At 38.5% G+C, this 18,702-nt stretch overlaps 1 protein-coding gene across 1 annotated transcript in view; it reads left to right on the top strand.

Annotated features, from left to right (window-relative positions):
* The window catches only part of DNAH6 (dynein axonemal heavy chain 6), a 299,547-nt gene that overhangs the window by 125,790 nt on the left and 155,055 nt on the right, over positions 1-18,702 (top strand). Inside the window, exons 30-34 of the mRNA XM_082357203.1 lie at positions 2,037-2,174; positions 4,985-5,152; positions 7,131-7,279; positions 8,653-8,760; positions 17,906-18,461. Of these exons, the coding sequence (XP_082213329.1) occupies positions 2,037-2,174; positions 4,985-5,152; positions 7,131-7,279; positions 8,653-8,760; positions 17,906-18,461 (1,119 nt within the window). The remainder of the gene's footprint in view (positions 1-2,036; positions 2,175-4,984; positions 5,153-7,130; positions 7,280-8,652; positions 8,761-17,905; positions 18,462-18,702) is intronic.

Genomic DNA, 18,702 nt, shown 5'->3' with positions numbered 1-18,702 from the left:
GTTGCCCTTTCATTTTGTTGATGGCTTCCTTTGGTGTACAGAAGCTTTTCAGTTTGATATAGTCCCATTTGACCTGGAATTTTCTTCTTTTAAAACTTCTGTCCCATTAATATCCCTTGAAAAGTCTTCCTGTACCCCCCACCACCTGGGGAATGAAACCATTGCTCTACAATATGAAGGAGTTCCTCAGCTTTGTCATCCAGAATACCAGCTTGGTCTTTAGTCTTATCCATTCTGTTGTTTAGTCCATCTATTTCATTTTTGTAATCTTGACTATAATATAATTAATTTCCAGGGATTATTTCTTATCTCTCACCAATTCTTTCTTAGAGCATCTTGTTTTATGATAGGAATGAAATTTCCTCTAAAATCTCTCTGAGGGTTCCATTTGAATTTTTAAATTTTTTCTTTTGTTCTCCAAATTACCTCCATTTTCTTCAGGGTTGCTCATTTAGTTTATTCTTCTTCTGTCTTCCTTGATGTTGATGTTTCTCAAATGTGTGTTGACTTTTACTACTTAGTTCTTAAGTGAGGACTGAGTTGATTAGTGAGAACAACTTGTTTCCTCAAAAGGCCCCTGCCTTAAATGAGAAAGCTCCCGTGATCTCTATGGGAGTGTAGGATGTTTGGTTAGCAGGCTTAACCATACAGTGTGTGGGCATGGGCAGCCAGGAAGCCAGAAACATTTTATAAATGCCAAAATAATAAGGATATTTCTTCTAGTAGTGAAGTTAAGTGGGTTTCACTCTTGGATGGAGCTGTCTATCCTTTTGACTCTCAGTTGAGTAAAATGGAGGTCTGAAATCATCTATCTTTTTTTATCTCTGCTTTCCTTATCTCCCAAGCCTAATGTCTTCTTCCAATATCTCCTTATATCTCCCAAAGACAGACCTCCCCCTTTCTCTACAAGGCAGTCCTTGGGTTTTAGGCTGGAGGGAGAGTGTCAGCACTGCCAGCCTTAAGAGCCCTGTTTACTCTACTTGGAATAAGGAGAGGGAAGGACAGAGAAGGGAAGGACCCACAAACCTGATCATTCCAAGTATTCATCTTTGGCTAATTCCCAAGGATCACCCTGGGACCTGTGTCTGCTTTTCTTGCATGTATTGCTGTTGGGTTCGGAGTTTCTTGGAGACTCCCCTGAAGGGCAATTCTTCCTTCCCTCTGTCTTGGGCCTGCATTCTGCCCTTCTCAGTTGAGTAAACTGTATCTATGTACTTTCCATCTTCCAAGATTTTTTTCAAAACTTTCTTCCTGCTGCTGGTTTCCCTTCCCATTATACTTTCATCAAGCAGGTACAGGAATAAGTGTAGATACAGAAATGGAGAGAGTTCTACCTTTCTGTCATTCATGGGCATTTAGGAGGAAGGGATGGTAGCAGTATATGCTCAGTTGACCATCTTGAAACAAAAAAACAAAAAAACATTAGCTCTATTTTTAAAGAGATAGAGATGGTATAATGCAATAGTTGTACAAATGCTTAACCCAAAATTCAAGTCTCTAAAGGAACTTTCCTCTGTAGATAGCCACAAGTACATATTCATTCTCCTCCACCATTAAGATTCTGCTGTAGAAGAAATTAACAACCATTACATTACCCTGTGCAGCTGTGCTTCTGCTCAGTGGTTCCTGTTTGTTGTCTGCCATGTGTAGTACCTGGTAAAGATGATGAAAGCTTCTACCAGTAACGTTTTTCAAGGTTTTCTTAAGTCATTAAGTGTGTCTATTCTAGGTGTTAGTTTCTTTGGGAACCTGTGAAGTATTTACATAGGTGAACAGAGGTTATGAAAAAGTAAGAAAATTGGTCAGATTGTCATTTTATTTAAAAATAAAAATTAGCTTCAAATCATTTATAGAGAAGACAAAAAGATATTTCCTCTTAGAGAAAGGTGTTAACTTCTGACATAAGACCAGGATTCACATAAAACCATTGTTGATTTCCAGATACCACCTATTTTCCTTTTACTATTTCAGCTCAAAATTTAACTTTTGAAGGAGTTCAACTCTACAATATATAGTTGAATGTATTTTGATTTCAGATGATGGGGCGCTTTTTCAGTGGTCTGGCACAGTCAGGGGCCTGGTGCTGCTTTGATGAATTTAATCGAATTGACATAGAAGTTTTGTCAGTCATCGCACAGCAGCTCATTACCATCAGGAATGCCAAAGCTGCAAAGGTAAGGCACTGGTCACTTGTCTGTGGAGATCACGTTTCTTAAGTTCATAATGAATTTATGGCATGTTGCATCTTAGGAAGGACAGTGCTAACTTTAGCCTATGTATTCCAAGTTTCTAGTGTCATTGGTGAGTATTACAGCAACGGGACTTTGTTGGATGAATTAATTGCTCATCCAGGCAACACAGAGAAACAACTGTATGGCAGACATTGTGCTGGGACCTGAGGATACAGAGTTGGTGAGACTCAGTCCCTGCCCTCATGGAACCTTGTTCTTCCCACCCTCAACACACGTGCACATGCACACACACACACACTCTTCTACTCCCTGTCCCTTTCTCCTCCACCTCCTCTTTTCCTCCTCACCTTTCTTATTCTTGCCTTTGACATATACTTCTCTGCTAAGTTTCTCTAATGCTGCCTCTTCTAGGTTCTACTGCCTTCCTCATGGCCCCTAGTCTCAGCCTATTGCTGGTAGAAAAATGAGAGAAGAGTCCTGGAAAACCCAGGCGGACCTTGACTCTCCAGAACTCACTGGACTGGAAAAACCAAGGAGTGTAGGGCCAGATGAAGATATTAAAATGGCCTCACTATTTAAAATCTGATTTAACCCATATGAGCATGTTCCTGGAGAAGGGTTTTGTACTGGGAAGGTGATGGCAGTGAAGGATGGGACCAAGTCCCCTACTGCTCTGTGTTGACCTTGTGAGATTATGTCATGAGGTCACCAAAGGGCAGAATGATGTTCAGCCTCTACAAACCAGAACAGCCTTGCCAGTTGTTTAATATTTAAAAAGTCACTGCCCTGAGCCCCTGGAAGGTCCCCACCATTAACTTGGCACCTACCTGAAAAGTCTCAGACCTCCTCAGGAGCCAGCCACAAGGGTTCATCCTGACCTACCAAGGGGGCCTCTGGACCCAGCTCCTGCTCTAGGGACAGGGACCATTCTCATCGGAAAGTGCCCTGCTAAAGAGCTGTTAAATATTTTATCGCCTCTGCAAAAAAGCATATTATAGAACAAGTAAAAAGAAAGCAGAAATTGGACTTTTACCAGCTACTAAATTGTACACGTCATTGTACTTTACACTTATTTCATCTTCACACCAAACCAATGTGAAGTAAGCGTTTTCCCAAGCTACAGGTCAAAAAGATTCAGAGAAATTAAAACATTTCTGGGAACAACATAGAACCAAGACACACATCTAAATCTGTGTGACCGTGAGGTCCATGCTCCTCCAACTACACACCCTCCGGGGGCCCGCATTAAAATCAGGGACCACCAGATATAACATAATGTCAGTCGTTATCACCATCCTGAGTGCTTAGCATGCTTAGCAAAGCCTGGGGAGCAAGGGAGAAGGAACCAGAGAGAACGCAGGCAGCCTTGAAGCATTGCCAACTGGAGGGCAACCATGTGAGGTGAAAGGAAGGTAGGAGGACATCTGAGACTAACCAAATCTCACCCTTGACTTTGCCAGTGGTCAGATGAGATAGTTGGAGTAGAATATGCCCCCTAGAATACATGAAGAAACTAAAGCACAGCAATTTACAGGTTTGAATAACACAAAAGCCATTTAACAGCAGCAGGACCAGGGTCTCCAGTTGTGCGGTCCAGCACTTTCTCCTCCAGGCTATGACACATCACCCCAGCTCCATCATGGTCTTCCCCTGTATTCTTTGTGACTGAATATAGTGCCTTCATCCAGTCACCCACCTAGAATCCTGGAATTCATCTTGAATTTTTCCCATTGCCATCAACCCCAGAATCTAAGCCATCACCAAGTCCATTCAATTGTATCTCCTAGATCTCTCTCATCTCCAAGAAGAACTCCCTAATTCTGGCTCTCCTCATCTCCCCAGTAACACTTCCTACTGGTCCCCATGTCTGTGGTTTGTCTAACCTGTCCAATGCCATCTTTGGTCCTATTACTCTGCTCAAAACTCTCTGTTTCCGCCCATCCATGGAACAAAATCTAAATTTTTTAGCCAAGCATGCAAGATTTATGATGCTCAGGCCCCAGCCTACTGACACTTTCCTCCTAGAACTTTACCCTGAACTTTTCCCTGAACATGTTCCCTGAACATGCAATGTTGTTTCTTGTTCTTGCTTCCTTTGACTGGAATGGCTGCCCTGTTCATCTATGGGAAATGCCCTCTTCATTCTCCGGGTCTCACATGGGCTTCCCTGCTCCGCCTATGAGCTTTGCTCCCTGCGGGCTCTGCACACACCTCCACTGTAGCATTGATTGCACTGCATGGTCATGGTCCTAGGTCTAACTCTACACAACAAGCCCAGGAGCTTCTCAAGGGCTCTGTATGCCCCTTCCTAACCCATTGCCTACCTGACACAGATGCTCAATGGTTGTTTGCTGTTGAATGAAAGTGAAGGGGTAATTCCAATGACTCTAACAGTGGGGCCTCAACCACTCAAGGACTAAGATCAGATTCGAATTTCTTAGGGATTCCAGAAAGTAGTGATGGAGAAGGTTTAGTGGCCATTAAATCTAAGTTGAACTGAGGAGTCTCAGCAAAAGATGTTGAGGCCTAGAAGATTACAGGTCTGGGCCAGGAAGGCGGAGACACCTGGGGCAAGGCAGGGGCAGGAAGGCAGAGAGCAGGAAGCACGTAACCCGGAAGAGATTGGGAGTGGGTAGGACAGAATCAGGAGGGAAACATTCCCAACAGCAGGATTCAGTAGTCTTTGCTTGAATGCATGTTACACAAGTTTTGTACTCGAGTAGTAATTATGGGAAAGAATTTACAAATGTCAGGGGACATGTTAACTTACATTTTCTCTTTCCCTTCAACAGCTCTCTAGATTCATGTTTGAGGGACGGGAAATAAAGTTGGTTATGACTTGTGCAGCCTTCATCACAATGAATCCTGGATATGCAGGCAGAACCGAGTTGCCAGATAATTTGAAAGCCCTGTTTAGACCCTTTGCGATGATGGTTCCAAATTATGCCTTGATTGCAGAGGTGAGCTTCACATTATAAAGCAGCAAAAACTTAAGCTTGTTTCTTTTATTTAGTATTTGATTCTATTGTGGTAGAAAGTTTCCCTTATGAATGCAGTCTAGCCAAGTTTATACAGTATCGTTTCCTCTTAAGTGTGTAGATATGATCGTTACCACATAGAATGTTTTGTTCTCTGTGTGTGTGTGTGTGCATGTGTGTTTGTGTGTATGTGTGTAACTGCTATATCCCTAAAGCCCAGGATCGTATCTGGAATATAGTAAGCCCCCAAAACTGGAATGAATAAGTAAGCTTAATTAACCAGTTCATTGGGGTTCATCAGTTTGTTTCTAGGAATTAAAATGTCTAGATTATTCTAAAAAGACTGTATTATTCTCACTTCTCTTGCTGCATTATTTTTTTTAATTAGAGTCAAGGGATGTTAAGTAAAAGCAATACTAATCACTAATGATGGAGGGCAGGGATTTGTTTCTAGTCTGTATCAACTTAGTCAAAAAATAGCAATCATTAATAAGCTAATTATTTATGATTGTATTTGTTCCTTCTGTATCTATCTAGGAATCTTTCTATTTAAACATTTTTTGTTTCTTCATACTAGTTAACACCCAGTGTATTTAAATTTTATATGTATTTTTCTTGGCACTTTTTACCGAGGTATAATTTATATATAGTAAAGGGCACAGATCATAAGGGTACAACAGAGTGAATCCTTACACATGTATTCACCTGTGTGATCACCAAGACCAACATATAGGATGTTTACAGGACTCTGGAAGGCCCCTCATGCTCGGTGCTATATTTCACAGCAAGGGATGCTACCCCTTTTAGAACGGAGCTTCTCAGAAAGCACATATTACTCCTGTGGCTGATAAATTCCTGACAACAGCTAATTTAAAATATTCCTCTACATGAATTAAAAGTAATTGCCTAAGAATAGAATAGACCATGCCAAATCTTATCATTAGAAAAAGTACAACTTTTATTAGTATAATGCATACAGCATCTCATGAGTCCCCCAGTGTCCTCTGTGGGTAAGGTGGGGTGGTGGGCAGTTAAAGCAGGTGGCTTCTTCACTCCAGACCACTCTCTGGACAGGACAGTAAATGAATTGCTCATTGTCCAAAGCTGGTAGGAAGAAAACCAGGTTTGGAACTCAGTCCAACATTGTGTTCACATCTCACGTTTTGTCCTATTGTTATATTACTCAGTAATTAATTGGAGAAATTTAAAAATCCAGTCTTCTGAGTGCTATTCCTATTGTTGTTACAGATTAAATGAATCAGGGTCTGTCATCAGTAAAAATTTTTAATCACCTGCAGTGCACAGAGTACTGTGCTAATAGGTAGTGATAGAGGAATGAAAAAAAACAGACACCAGTATGAAATCTCTGCATTATCTCAAATAACGATTCCGAGGCCAACTGCAGTGATTTGAGTAGATTATGGATTGAAGGAAGTGTCCACACCCACCTCCACTATCATCACTGATTTATTTAACCAAGGATGCAGAAACTTGTCAGAGGCAAGGTGGCCTCCTAGGGCAGGGAAGAGGCTGCAAATCTTTGTGTAGCTTCCCTTGACTCCCAAGGAGCCTAAAGGGAGTGCATCACTGACACTGTCAGATCAGGGAAGCTCAAGTCTTGCTTTTATACTCAGGCCTCACAGCACCATCCAGGCTCCATGATGTGAACATTTTCACAGTGGGCTCTGCTGTTCCTTGAACCAAATGTCACCAAGACCACATCTTCATCTATTGAAAGAAAGCAGAATCAGTGCTCAGACATCCCCATATAATATCCCACCTTCCACCTTGTGGCACAAAACTTTTTCCCATCAATCTTTACATTTCCTTGTTAAAGGGTATAACAACTTGGAGAGATACAATATAATACCTAAAGTAGATTTTGAATACATTGGTATTATGCTAATATGCTGTTATCAATATAATATAATAGATGCTGCATTATGTTTTTCCATTCTAGGTAATTCTATATTCTGAAGGATTTGAATCCAGTAAAATATTAGCAAGAAAAATGACTCAGATGTATAAGCTTTGCAGTGAACAGCTCTCTCAGCAGGATCACTATGACTTTGGCATGAGAGCCGTGAAGTCTGTACTGGTCATGGCTGGGTAAGAAACCAAAGTGGGCAAGAGTCAAGTTTCCAACCATGTCATCACTTGCATTTCATGAGTAATTCACAGATGGCTCTTAAAGCAACATAGCAAGGGATTAATAAATGTTAGCTGCTGCTGCTGTCATCATGCTTACCTTGACACCCCCCTGCCACAGTGAAATGGGGCATCTCTCTTCATCCCAAGGTTCTTCACTGTGAGAACCAACATAGCTGCCCCCAGACCAAACCTGAGTCTCCACTAGGCTTTGGCTAACTTTTGTTTCCCCTGAACTCATCACATACAATGGGTTTCAGTGTACAAAAGGCTTTACCACCATGAGCTAGGATGACGAGACTTAAAAGACATACAGTTTGTTATGCAGCTATACTAATTAAGTCATACACATTACCTGACAAAGCATACTTCAGTTTCATCATTCCATCCACAGTCCAAGCTTTTATCCTAGACGCCCCCTCTGTCTTTACAGTTTGGTCCAAGGCTGAGCTTCTTTCTAGTTCCTAGTAGAACAAGATTCTTTTCTCTTCTCAGGCCCCAGCTTCTCTCTTTATACCCTCTTGACACGCCCACCTGTGGCATCCCCAGCTTGTCCAGAGTCTCTGAGGGAATCTATCTTCTGTCTAGTCCTTCCTCTCAGGCCATGACTTGCTGGCTCTAGCTCCGGCCACACAGGACCCCTTCTGCCTGGTTCCTGTATCCCTGGCTTCTGCACAAATCTCCCTGCCTTTCTACCCTCTGTTCCTTCTTTCAACCTCCTAGATACAGTATTTCTCCTCTTTATAGTATTGCCATTAAAGGAAGAGGGATACTAAGGAGTTGAGACACGCTTGTATTCAGAGAACACAACTACAGCCCACGGGCAAGACAGACAAAGGAGCAGTCATCTAGAATATAATGTGTGAGGGCAACCATGGGGCTGTGCCCTGGGTTCGTTGGCAGGGGATGGAAGGACTTTCTAGAGAAGGGAACGTCTGAGCTGGGTTTTGAAAGAAAAATAAGAGCCAGCAAAAGACCAAAGCAGAGCATTCTGGGATAAGAGAAAAGGGAGTCATAGGGATATGAATCATCATGATGTATTCAGGGAACTGTAAATACAGGGTGGATAAAGTCTGGATTGATGGGGGGAGCTTGAGAAAATGTCCTTGTCATTCTCCTCAAGGCTATGTAGACTGTGCCTGACTTGTCCGTGTGCCCTCTTGGAGATGGACACTGGGCATGCAAGGGAAAATGGTCCCCTCCTTCCAGCAGGAATCTGCAGTGGCATGCTCTCCACAGCTTTCTGCAAGCAGAATCCCTGACCCACAGGTTTGGAAAATCATGTTCCATATTATGTTCTTGCAATGTCATCTAAATTATTCCTTTAAATTTAGGTCTTTAAAAAGAGAGAACCCAGACCTAAGTGAAGATGTGGTATTGATAAGAGCTTTACGAGACTCTAACTTACCAAAATTCCTAACAGATGATGCTGTTCTATTCAGGTAAATTTCTAGGTGTGACAGATAAAGCATAGCTACTGTGTAGAGGTAAAGCATAGTTTATCTTCAGATATGTCTGCCTCTAACAAGGTATCATCTTTTCTAGAGACACTTGTTGCAATTTTTAAAATACTAGTTTAAATAAAGATACTAAAGTTTTAGCCTCAATCCAATCATTTATTTTTTTCAAAATGTTGATCACCAAGCTGCATGCTATGCAAATTAACATTTGGTTACAAATTCCTGACCTAAGAGAAATTCCTGACTCAAAAGAAGCAGATTTGGGCCCCCACATAAATGTGATTGCTTTTATCTATTTCTACTTTTATTATTTAGTTTTATGTTTATTCAAGTCATATAAGTATGTGGTTTTAAAAATAAAATGCTATTATAAGTTACGCTCATGAAAAACAACAGTTCCCTGCCCTTCACCAAGTCCCACTTCCCGAAGGCAATCATTCTTCAGTTCATTCATTCGTTCTTTCCTATTTCCCTCCATACCTTTTTTTAACATCCTTATTGGAGTATAATTGCTTTACAATGGTGTGCTAGTTTCTGCTCTACAACAACCTCCATATTTTTTAGTACCACGTTTATGCCATCTCATGACTTTTCCATTTTAGATGTTATCTATTAAGTTACTAACAGAGAGATGAGGATATGCACACGCACCTCTCCCCCTCCACCCATCCTCTCTGTGTAGTCATATTACAATATAACTGGAGCTAAATATTCAGGATTTCCATAATTTATTATAGAGGTATAAATATTACCCAAAGCTGTGCTATCTTTCCCTTGTTATTAAATTATCTAGCTTTTCATCTTCCCTTCATGTATTAATTATCTTAATTTTTGTTTTTTATTCCTTTTACCTACTTTTCTATAAATCTATCACTAATTCATTTCAAATTCTGCCAGAATATAAATCTCCTAAAAACAAAAACAAAAACGACCTTCAATCATACAAAATATTCTCTTGAATTTATCTCCTTGGAGCCCTCGTCCTCCTCTCTGATCTACACTTGTTGCCCATTACCCCTGGTGCATATCTGTCATCCTGGGATGTCCATTTATGACCTTGCTGGGGATTCTCTTTGCCTTTATCCACTATCAGATCCCCTGTTACCCAGCACATGTGTCTACTCACTTTTGGCAGAACATGATGAAAATTTCTATACAGTTATGTTTGCACAATTATGATATTGCTATGAGTGAGATTCTAGGAAGTACATTTCCTAGATCATGTGGTATGGACGTTATAAATTTAGATAGATCCTATAAATATGTCCTCCAAAGACATTTTACATTTATATAAACAGTTTTATGAAAATGCCCATATCCCTTTATATGTTTTGGAGGGAGAGATACCAAAATAGTAGCCTATTTTATGTACATTACTTTAATTATTAGTACCACTGAGCATCATTACTCATTTATATTTATTATTCTTAGAGCATTATTCTGTTGTGCTTTTACTTAGCAATTTGTGGGAAATCAAACTTTATCTGGTATAAAAATTGGAAATATTCTCTAAGTATATCATTCACTCTTTAAGTTTATGTTTAAAGCCTTTTGCCTCACAGAAGTTTGATTTTTGCTTGTTTTTATTTTTTCACTTTATCAACTTTTTAAAAAGTTATAGAATTTTTATCTTTTTGAGGTAGACTTTCTTAACACAGTGTTGTAAAGTTCATCTCTTATATTTTCATCTAGTACCTTTTTTTCCTTGCTCTTTTTTTATCGATGTATAGTTGATTTACAATATTGTATTAGTTTCAGGTGTACAGCATAGTGATTCAATATTTTTATAGATTATACTCCATTTAAATTTATTATAAAATATTGGCGATATTCCTTGTGCTGAACAATATATCCTTGTAGCTTATTTGTTTTATACATAGTAGTTTGGACTTCTTCATCCCCTACCCCTATCTTGCCCCTCCCCCCTTCCCTCTCACCACTGATAACCACTAGTTTGTTCTCTATATCTGTGAGTCTATTTCTTTTTTTATATTCACTAGTTTGTTTTATTTTTTAGATTCCATATATAAGTGATAACATAGGGTATTTATCTTTCTCTGTATGACTTATTTCACGAAGCATAATACCCTCCAGATCTATCCATGTTGTTGCAAATGGCAAAATTTTATTCTTTTTATGGCTGAGTAATATTCCAATGTATATACATATCAAATCTTCTTTATCCATCCATCTGTTGGTGGACACTTAGGTTGCTTCCATACCTTGGTTACTGTAAATAATACTGCTGTGAATATTGAGGTACATGTAGCTTTTCAAATTAGTGTTTTCATTTTCTTTGGATTTATACCCAAGAGTGGAATTGCTGGATAATGTGGTAGTTCTATTTTTAGTTTTTTAAGGACCCTCCATACTATTTTCCATAGTGGCTGCACCAGTTTCCCACCAAGAGCATAGAAGTGTTCCCTTTTCTGCACATCCTTGCCAACATTTGTTGTTTGTGGTCTTTTTGTTGGTTGCCATTCTGACAGGTGTGAAGTGGTATCTCATTGTGGTTTAGATTGGCATTTCTCTGATGATTAGTGATATTGAGCATATTTTCATGTGCCAGTTGGCCATCTGTATGTCTTCTTTGGAAAAATGTCTATTCAGGTCTTCTGCCCATTTTTTTTTTTTTTTTTTTTTTTTTTTTTTTTTTTAATTTTATTTATTTATTTATTTATTTATTTATTTTTATATTTATTTTTGGCTGTGTTGGGTCTTCATTTCTGTGCGAGGGCTTTCTCCAGTTGTGGCAAGTGGGGGCCACTCTTCATCGCGGTGCGCGGGCCTCTCACTATCGCAGCCTCTCTTGTTGCAGAGCACAGGCTCCAGACGCGCAGGCTCAGCAGTTGTGGCTCACGGGCCCAGTTGCTCCGCGGCATGTGGGATCCTCCCAGACCAGGGCCCGAACCCGTGTCCCCTGCATTGGCAGGCAGATTCTCAACCACTGCGCCACCAGGGAAGCCCGTCTGCCCATTTTTTAATTGGGTTGTTTGTTTGTTGGATATTGTGTTGTATGAGCTATTTATATATTTTGGATACTAACCCCTCACCATTTGCAAATATTCTCCCATTCAGTAGGTTGTCTTTTCATTTTGTTGATGGTTTCCTTTGTTGTGCAAAAACTTTTAAATTTAAGTAGGTCCCATTTGTTTATTTTTGCTTTTGTTTCCTTTGACTTAGAGACAAATCCAAAAAATGTTGCTACAATTTATGTCAAAGAGTGTTCTGCCTATGTTTTCTTCTAGGATTTTAATGGTTTCCAGTCTTACATTTATGTCTTTAATCCATTTTGAGTTCATTTTTTATATGGTGTGAGAAAATGTTCTAATTTCATTTTTTTACATGTAGCTGTCCAGTTTTCACTGCACCACTTATTGAAGAGACTGTCTTTTGCCATTGTATATTCTTGCCTCCTTTGTCGTAGATTAATTGACCATAAGTGTGTGGGTTTATTTCTGAGCTGTCTATTCTGTTTCATTGATCTACAAGTTTGTTTTTGTGCTGGTACCATACTAATTTGATTATTGTAGTTTTTTAATATAATCTAAAGTCAGGGAGTGTGATACCTACAGGTCTTTTCTTCTTTCTCAAGATTATTTTGGCTATTTGGGATCTTTTGTGTTTCCAGACAAATCATAAAACTATTTGTTCTATTTATGTGAATAAATGTCATTGCTATTTTGAGAGAGATTGCATCGAATCTATAGATTGCCTTGGGGTAGTATGGTCATTTTAACAATGTTGATTCTCCTAATCCATGAACACAATATATCTTTCCATCTGTTGTGTCTTCTTCAATTTCTTTCATCAGTGTCTTATAGTTTTCTGAGTACAGGTCTTTTACCTCCTTAGGTAGGTTTATTCCTAGATATTTTATTCCTTTTCATGTGATTGTAAATGGGATTGTTTTCTTAATTTCTCTTTCCAATAGATTGTTGTTAGTGTATACAAATGCAATGCATTTCTGTGTATTAATTTTGTATCCTGCAACTTTACCAAATTCATCGATGAGCTCTAGTAGATTTTTGGTTATGTGTTTAGCATTTTCTATATATAATACTATGTCATCTGCAGAAAGTGACATTTTTACTTCCTTCTTTCTAATTTGGATTCCTTTTATTTCTATTTCTTATCTGATTGCTGTGACTAAGACTTCCAATACTATGTTGAATAAAAGTGGCAGGAGTGGGCATACTTATCTTGTTATGATTTTAAAATAAAAGTTTTCAGCTTTTCACCATTGAGTATGATGTTAGCTATGGGTTTGTCATAAATGGCTTTTAGTATATTGAGATATGTTCCCTCTATATCCAGTTTCTTGAGAGTTTTTATCGTGAATGGATTTTGAATTTTGTCAAATGCTTTTTCTGTGGCTATTGAGATGATCATGTGATTTTTACTCTTCCTCTTTTTTTGTTAATATGGTGTATCACATTGATTGAATTGCAAATATCAAACCATTCTTGCCTTCCTGGAATAAATCCAACTTGATCATTGTTATAAAGCAGAAACTAACACACCATTGTAAGGCAATTATACTCCAATACAGATGTTAAAAACAACAACAACAAAACAAAAAACAAACAAAAAAATGATGTATCATTGTTGAGAATTTTTGCATGTATATTATCAGAAGTATTGGCTTGTGATTTTCTTGTTTTTTAGTGTCTTTGTCTAGTTTTGGTATCATGTAATAGTAGCCTCATAGAATGAACTTGTGACTGTTCCCTCCTCTTCAACTTTTTTGAATAGTATGAGAAAGATACCTATTAGCCCTTCTGTGTATGTTTGATAGAATTCCCCCATGAAACCATATGGTCCTGACTTTTGTTTGTAGCAAGATTTTTTTTTTTTAATTACAGATTCAGTTTCACATCTAGTGATCAGTCTGTTTATGTTGTCTATTTTATCCTGATTCTGTCTTGGAAGATTATATATTTCTAGAAATTTATCCATTTCTTCTACATTGTCCAGTTCGTTGGCGTGTAATTGTTCATAGCATTCTCTTATGATTTTTTTGTATCTCTGTGAGATCAGTTGGATATTCCTTTCTTTCATTTCTTATTTTGTTTATTTGGTTCCTTTATCTTCTTCCTTAGTGAACCTGGCTAAAGGTTTATCAATTTTGTTTATCTTTTGAAAGAAATAGCTCTTCGTTTCACTGATCTTTTCTATTGTTTGTTTGGTTTTTCAATTATATTTATTTCCTCTCTGATATTTATTACTTCCTTCCTTCTGCTGACTTTGGGCTTCGTTTCTTCTCCTTTTTCTGATTTCTTTAGATGGTAGGTTAGGTTGTTTATTTGAGATTTTTCTTGCCTGTATCACTATAAACCTCCCCTTTAGAACTGCTTTTGTTGTATCCCATAGATTTTGGAAAGTTATTTCTTTTATTTTCATTTGCCTCAAGGTATTTTCTGATTTCCTCTTTGATTTCTTCATTGGCCCATTGCTTTCTTATTAGCATGTTGTTTAGTCTCCATGAGTTAGTGTTTTTCCCATTTTTCTTCCTGTAATTGATTTCTAGTTTTATACCATTGTGATCAGAAAAAAATGCCTGATATAATTTCTGTCCTCTTAAATTTGTTGAGATTTATTTTTGTGGCCAACACATGAGCAATCTTGGAGAATATTGCATGTGCACTTGAAAAGAATGTGTATTCTGCTGTTTTTGGATGGAGTGTCCTGTAGATATCTGTAAGTCCAACTGGTCTAATGTGTCATTTAAGACAACTGTTTCCTTGTTGATTTTTTTCTTTTTTTTTTTTTTTTTTGGTCTGGATGATCTATCCATTGATATAAGTGAGGTATTAAAATCCCCTACTATTATTGTATTATTGGCAATACCTCCCTTTATATCTGTTAACATTCTTTTTGAATATTTAGGTGCTCCTGTATTGGGTGCATATATGTTAATGAGTGTAACAAGCTCTTCTTTTATTGACCCTTTTATCATTAATAATGTCCTTCTATATTGCTTGTTATAGACTTTGTTTTAAAGTCTATTTTGCCTGAGTATTGCTACCCCAGCTTCCTTGTCATTTCCATTTACATGAAACATCTTTTTCCATCCCCTAACTTTCAGTCTGTGTGTGTCTTTAGTTCTGAAGTGAGTCTCTTGTAAGCAGCATATAGATGGGTCTTGTTTTTGTATCCAATCAGCCACCCTATATCTTTTTTATTGAAGCATTTAGTCCATTGACATTTAAAGGGATTATTAATTGTTATGTACTTATTGCCATTTTATTACTTGTTTTATGGTTGTTTTGTAGTTCTTCTCTGTTCTTTTCTCCTTCTTTTGGTTTCTTCCCTTGTGGTTTGATGATTTTCCTTAGTGGTATACTTGTGTTCCTTTCTTTCTTGTTTTTGTGTATCTATTGTAAGTTTTGATTTGTGGTTACCATGTTGTTTATATATGTTGACCTATAACTATATCTACTTGTTTTAGACTGATAGCCATTTAAATTCAAACACCTTCTATAAGATCTACGTTTTTTATTCCCCTCCCCCACATTTTGTGGTTTTGATGTCATATTTTACATCTTCATATATATCCCTTCACATTTACTGTAATATAGTTGATTTTACAGTTTGTCTTTTAATCTTTGTACTAGCTTATTTAAGTGATTGATCCACAGCCTTAACTATATATTTGCCTTTACTAGTAGAATTTTTCCTTCCCTACAAATTTTTACTTCTTGTTGTAAACTTTTCTTTTCCACTTAAAGAAGATCCTGTAACATTTCTTTTAGGGTAAGTTTAGTATTGATGAACTCTTTTTGTTTTTGCTTTTCTGAGAAGTTCTTTATCTCTCCTTCAATTCCAAATGATAATCTTGCTGGGTAGAGTATCTTAGGTTGTAGGATACTCTACCCAGCAAGTAGTTAAGCACTTTCAGCATTTTAAATATAACATGCCACTCCCTTCTGCCTGCAAGTTTCTGCAGAAAAATCAGCTGATAGCCTTAAGGGAATTCTCTTGTATGTGATTCTTTGTTTTCCTCTTGCTGCCTTTAGAATTCTCTCCTTATATGTAACTTTTGCCATTTAATCATATGTCTTGGTGTGGGTCTCTGGATTCATCTTGTTTGAGTCTCTCTGTGCTTCCTGTACCTGGATATCTGTTTCCTTATTTGGGTTTTCTAGTTCCTTATTATAATTCTCACTGTGTTCATCTATTCTTTTCCCTAGTTCAGTTAGCATTCTTATCACTAGTACTTTGAACTCTTTATCTGATAAACTATTTATCTCTGTTTCATTAGTTGTTATTTTAGATTTCTTTTCTTATTCTTTCATTTGAAACAAAGTCCTCGGTCTTCTCATTTAGCTTCACTTTCTCTGTCTATATGAAATTAGGTGAAAGAGTTACCTATCCCAGGTTTTAAGGGTGTCCTTGTGTAAGACCCCATATGCAGTCTGCAATGTGCCCCGTGGCTTTGGTGGGAGAGCTGGATCTGAAGTAAGCACAGGTCACATCTTCCCCCAGGGTGTACTGGCAGCAATCCCTGGTAGGAAGTGGGGCTGGAAACAGAGGGGCTAGAGCCAGAGTCAGGTGTGAACCAGGGCTTGTCCTATGCTCAGTGGTCAACACTGCCCTATGAAGGGCAGGGGCAGGTCCCAAGGTGCTGAAGCAGAAGCCCTGAGGTTGGGTCTGAGCTGGTTCTATTCCCTCTAAGTGTGTGATCTACCCCTCCCAGCATCAGCACCTTCACTCTAGAGGAGCAGTGCTGAGTGAGAAGGGCCGGACTGGATGCCAAGTGCAGGCTGGGGCAAGTACTGGGGTGATCCCAACACATCAGAGTTCCAGGCCACTCACGATCCACTGCCTCCATAAGCTCCAGCAATAGCCTCCCTTTCCCTGTTCAGATGCAGTGCTGGGTCCAAACCCACTCCTTCCCCCTAACTGCACACTCTCCTTGGCAATGGCAGCCTTCACCACTAGGGTGCACTAGAGCTGCACTAGAGCTAACAGTGCTGGAGCAGGTGCTCAGCATGGGCCAGGGCACAAGGTGGGAGACGGGGGTTGTGGGAAACCAGCCAGAGCCCCAGGCAGTTTCATTCTGTTTCCTTCCCCTTGTTCTTGGGAGTAAACAACCATGTGTACACCCCTCATAAGTGGAGTCTAGGTTTCTTACAGCTCTGCTGGTAGTCCCACTGGCTTTCAAGCCAGCTAAGAGGACTTGTCTTCCCAGTGTCAGCCCCCAGGACTGCAGTGCCCAATGTGGCTCAAACCCCTCACTCCCCAGGGAGGACCTCCAAGCCCATGTAATTCCCTGCCTCTTGTGTGTCCCCTCCAACAGGCACAGGTACCAACCTAATCGCTTTTTCTCTTCCCTTCCTACCTGACTCTGTGTGGATCTTTCTTTACAGTTGTGGCTGTAGAAGAGTCTTTCTGCCAGTCTCCAGTTTGTTTTCAGTGAGACTTGCTCCACATATAGATGTATTTTTGATGTGTTCATGGAGGGAGATGAGCTCAGCATCCTCCTACTTCACTATCTTGATCTCCCTCATCTTGTACTTTTCTTGTCATTTTATATTAAGTTCTTTACTGCCTCTCAAATATTTTTGTGTTATGTAGTGTAAGGTGGGAGTTTAGCTTCTTTTTTACCCATAGAACCATCCCATATTAACTGTTTCCTACAGAAAAAGTCCATTTTTCCTTTACTCCCTTTATTTTATATAGTACTAGTTTTCTATTTCTATTTCCGTCTTATTTTTCTGAATATTTATATACTATTATAAGCACACATAAGTGCTTTCAGGAAAAGTTGAGATATAAATATAATTTTTTAAATAAACTGTTAAATTTGTCACCTATATGTCTGGTATTATGTCACATACTATATATAATACAAAAATGTAAGAAATATTCCCTACCTCAAAAAGCTCCCAATATACTTAAGAACATTGGTCTACTGTACAAGAAACAAACAAAATCATGCACAATATCAGAGAAATGATAGTTTCTGGTATAACACACAGGATAATCTAGTACTGTGTGTTCAGAAGCAAAGATAATGAGAAAAATAGGACCCATAGTAACATTTAATAAATTAATTATAACAAACATGGGGAAATAGCAATGACCAGTGGTTCCTAACTTTTTTTTTTTTTTTTTTTTACAGTGGAATCATATCTGACCTTTTTCCTGGAGTCCAAATTCCAGAACACGATTATGGTATATTGCAGTCAACAATTATAGATGTCATGAAGAGACAAAATCTTCAGCCTGAGACATGTATGGTTAAAAAAGTGATACAGTTCTATGAAACCATGCTAGTAAGGCATGGTGTTATGTTAGTAGGGCCAACAGGAGGTGGCAAGACCACAGTTTACCAAATATTAGCAGAAACTTTAGGGAATTTGCAAAAACTTGGTGTAGACAATCCCTTTTACCAATCAGTTAAAACATATGTTCTTAATCCTAAATCAATTACAATGGGTGAATTATATGGTGAAGTTAATAACATAACCTTAGAGTGGAAAGATGGTTTGATGGCACTAAGTGTCCGAGCAGCTGTGAATGATACTTCAGAAGACCATAAATGGATCATCAGTGATGGGCCAGTAGATGCTCTTTGGATTGAAAATATGAATACAGTCCTGGATGATAACAAGATGCTTTGCCTGGCTAACAGTGAGAGGATTAAACTCACACCTCAAATCCACATGCTTTTTGAGGTAAATTGCATATTCCTTACTGTGGAGTGAAATCGTTCATTAGATTAGCATACTATCATTAATTTTTTTCTCTTACTGATGTACCATTGACTATCTGTAAGGCCTACCATGGTGTTTTGTTTACATACTAAATATTTACCAAATTGTCCTTTTATAATAGATTGTCCATTCTGACAACCAAAGTCTCTCAAATATTTCTGTCTCTCTATAAACAGGAAATACAATAAATTCTAGCTTCCCC

Source organism: Balaenoptera borealis (genome assembly GCF_965194805.1).
Source record: "Balaenoptera borealis genome assembly, chromosome: 15".
Classification (NCBI taxonomy): domain Eukaryota; kingdom Metazoa; phylum Chordata; class Mammalia; order Artiodactyla; family Balaenopteridae; genus Balaenoptera; species Balaenoptera borealis.
The sequence above is the reverse complement of the archived record's forward strand: the minus strand, read 5'-3'. Positions and strand labels throughout refer to the sequence as shown.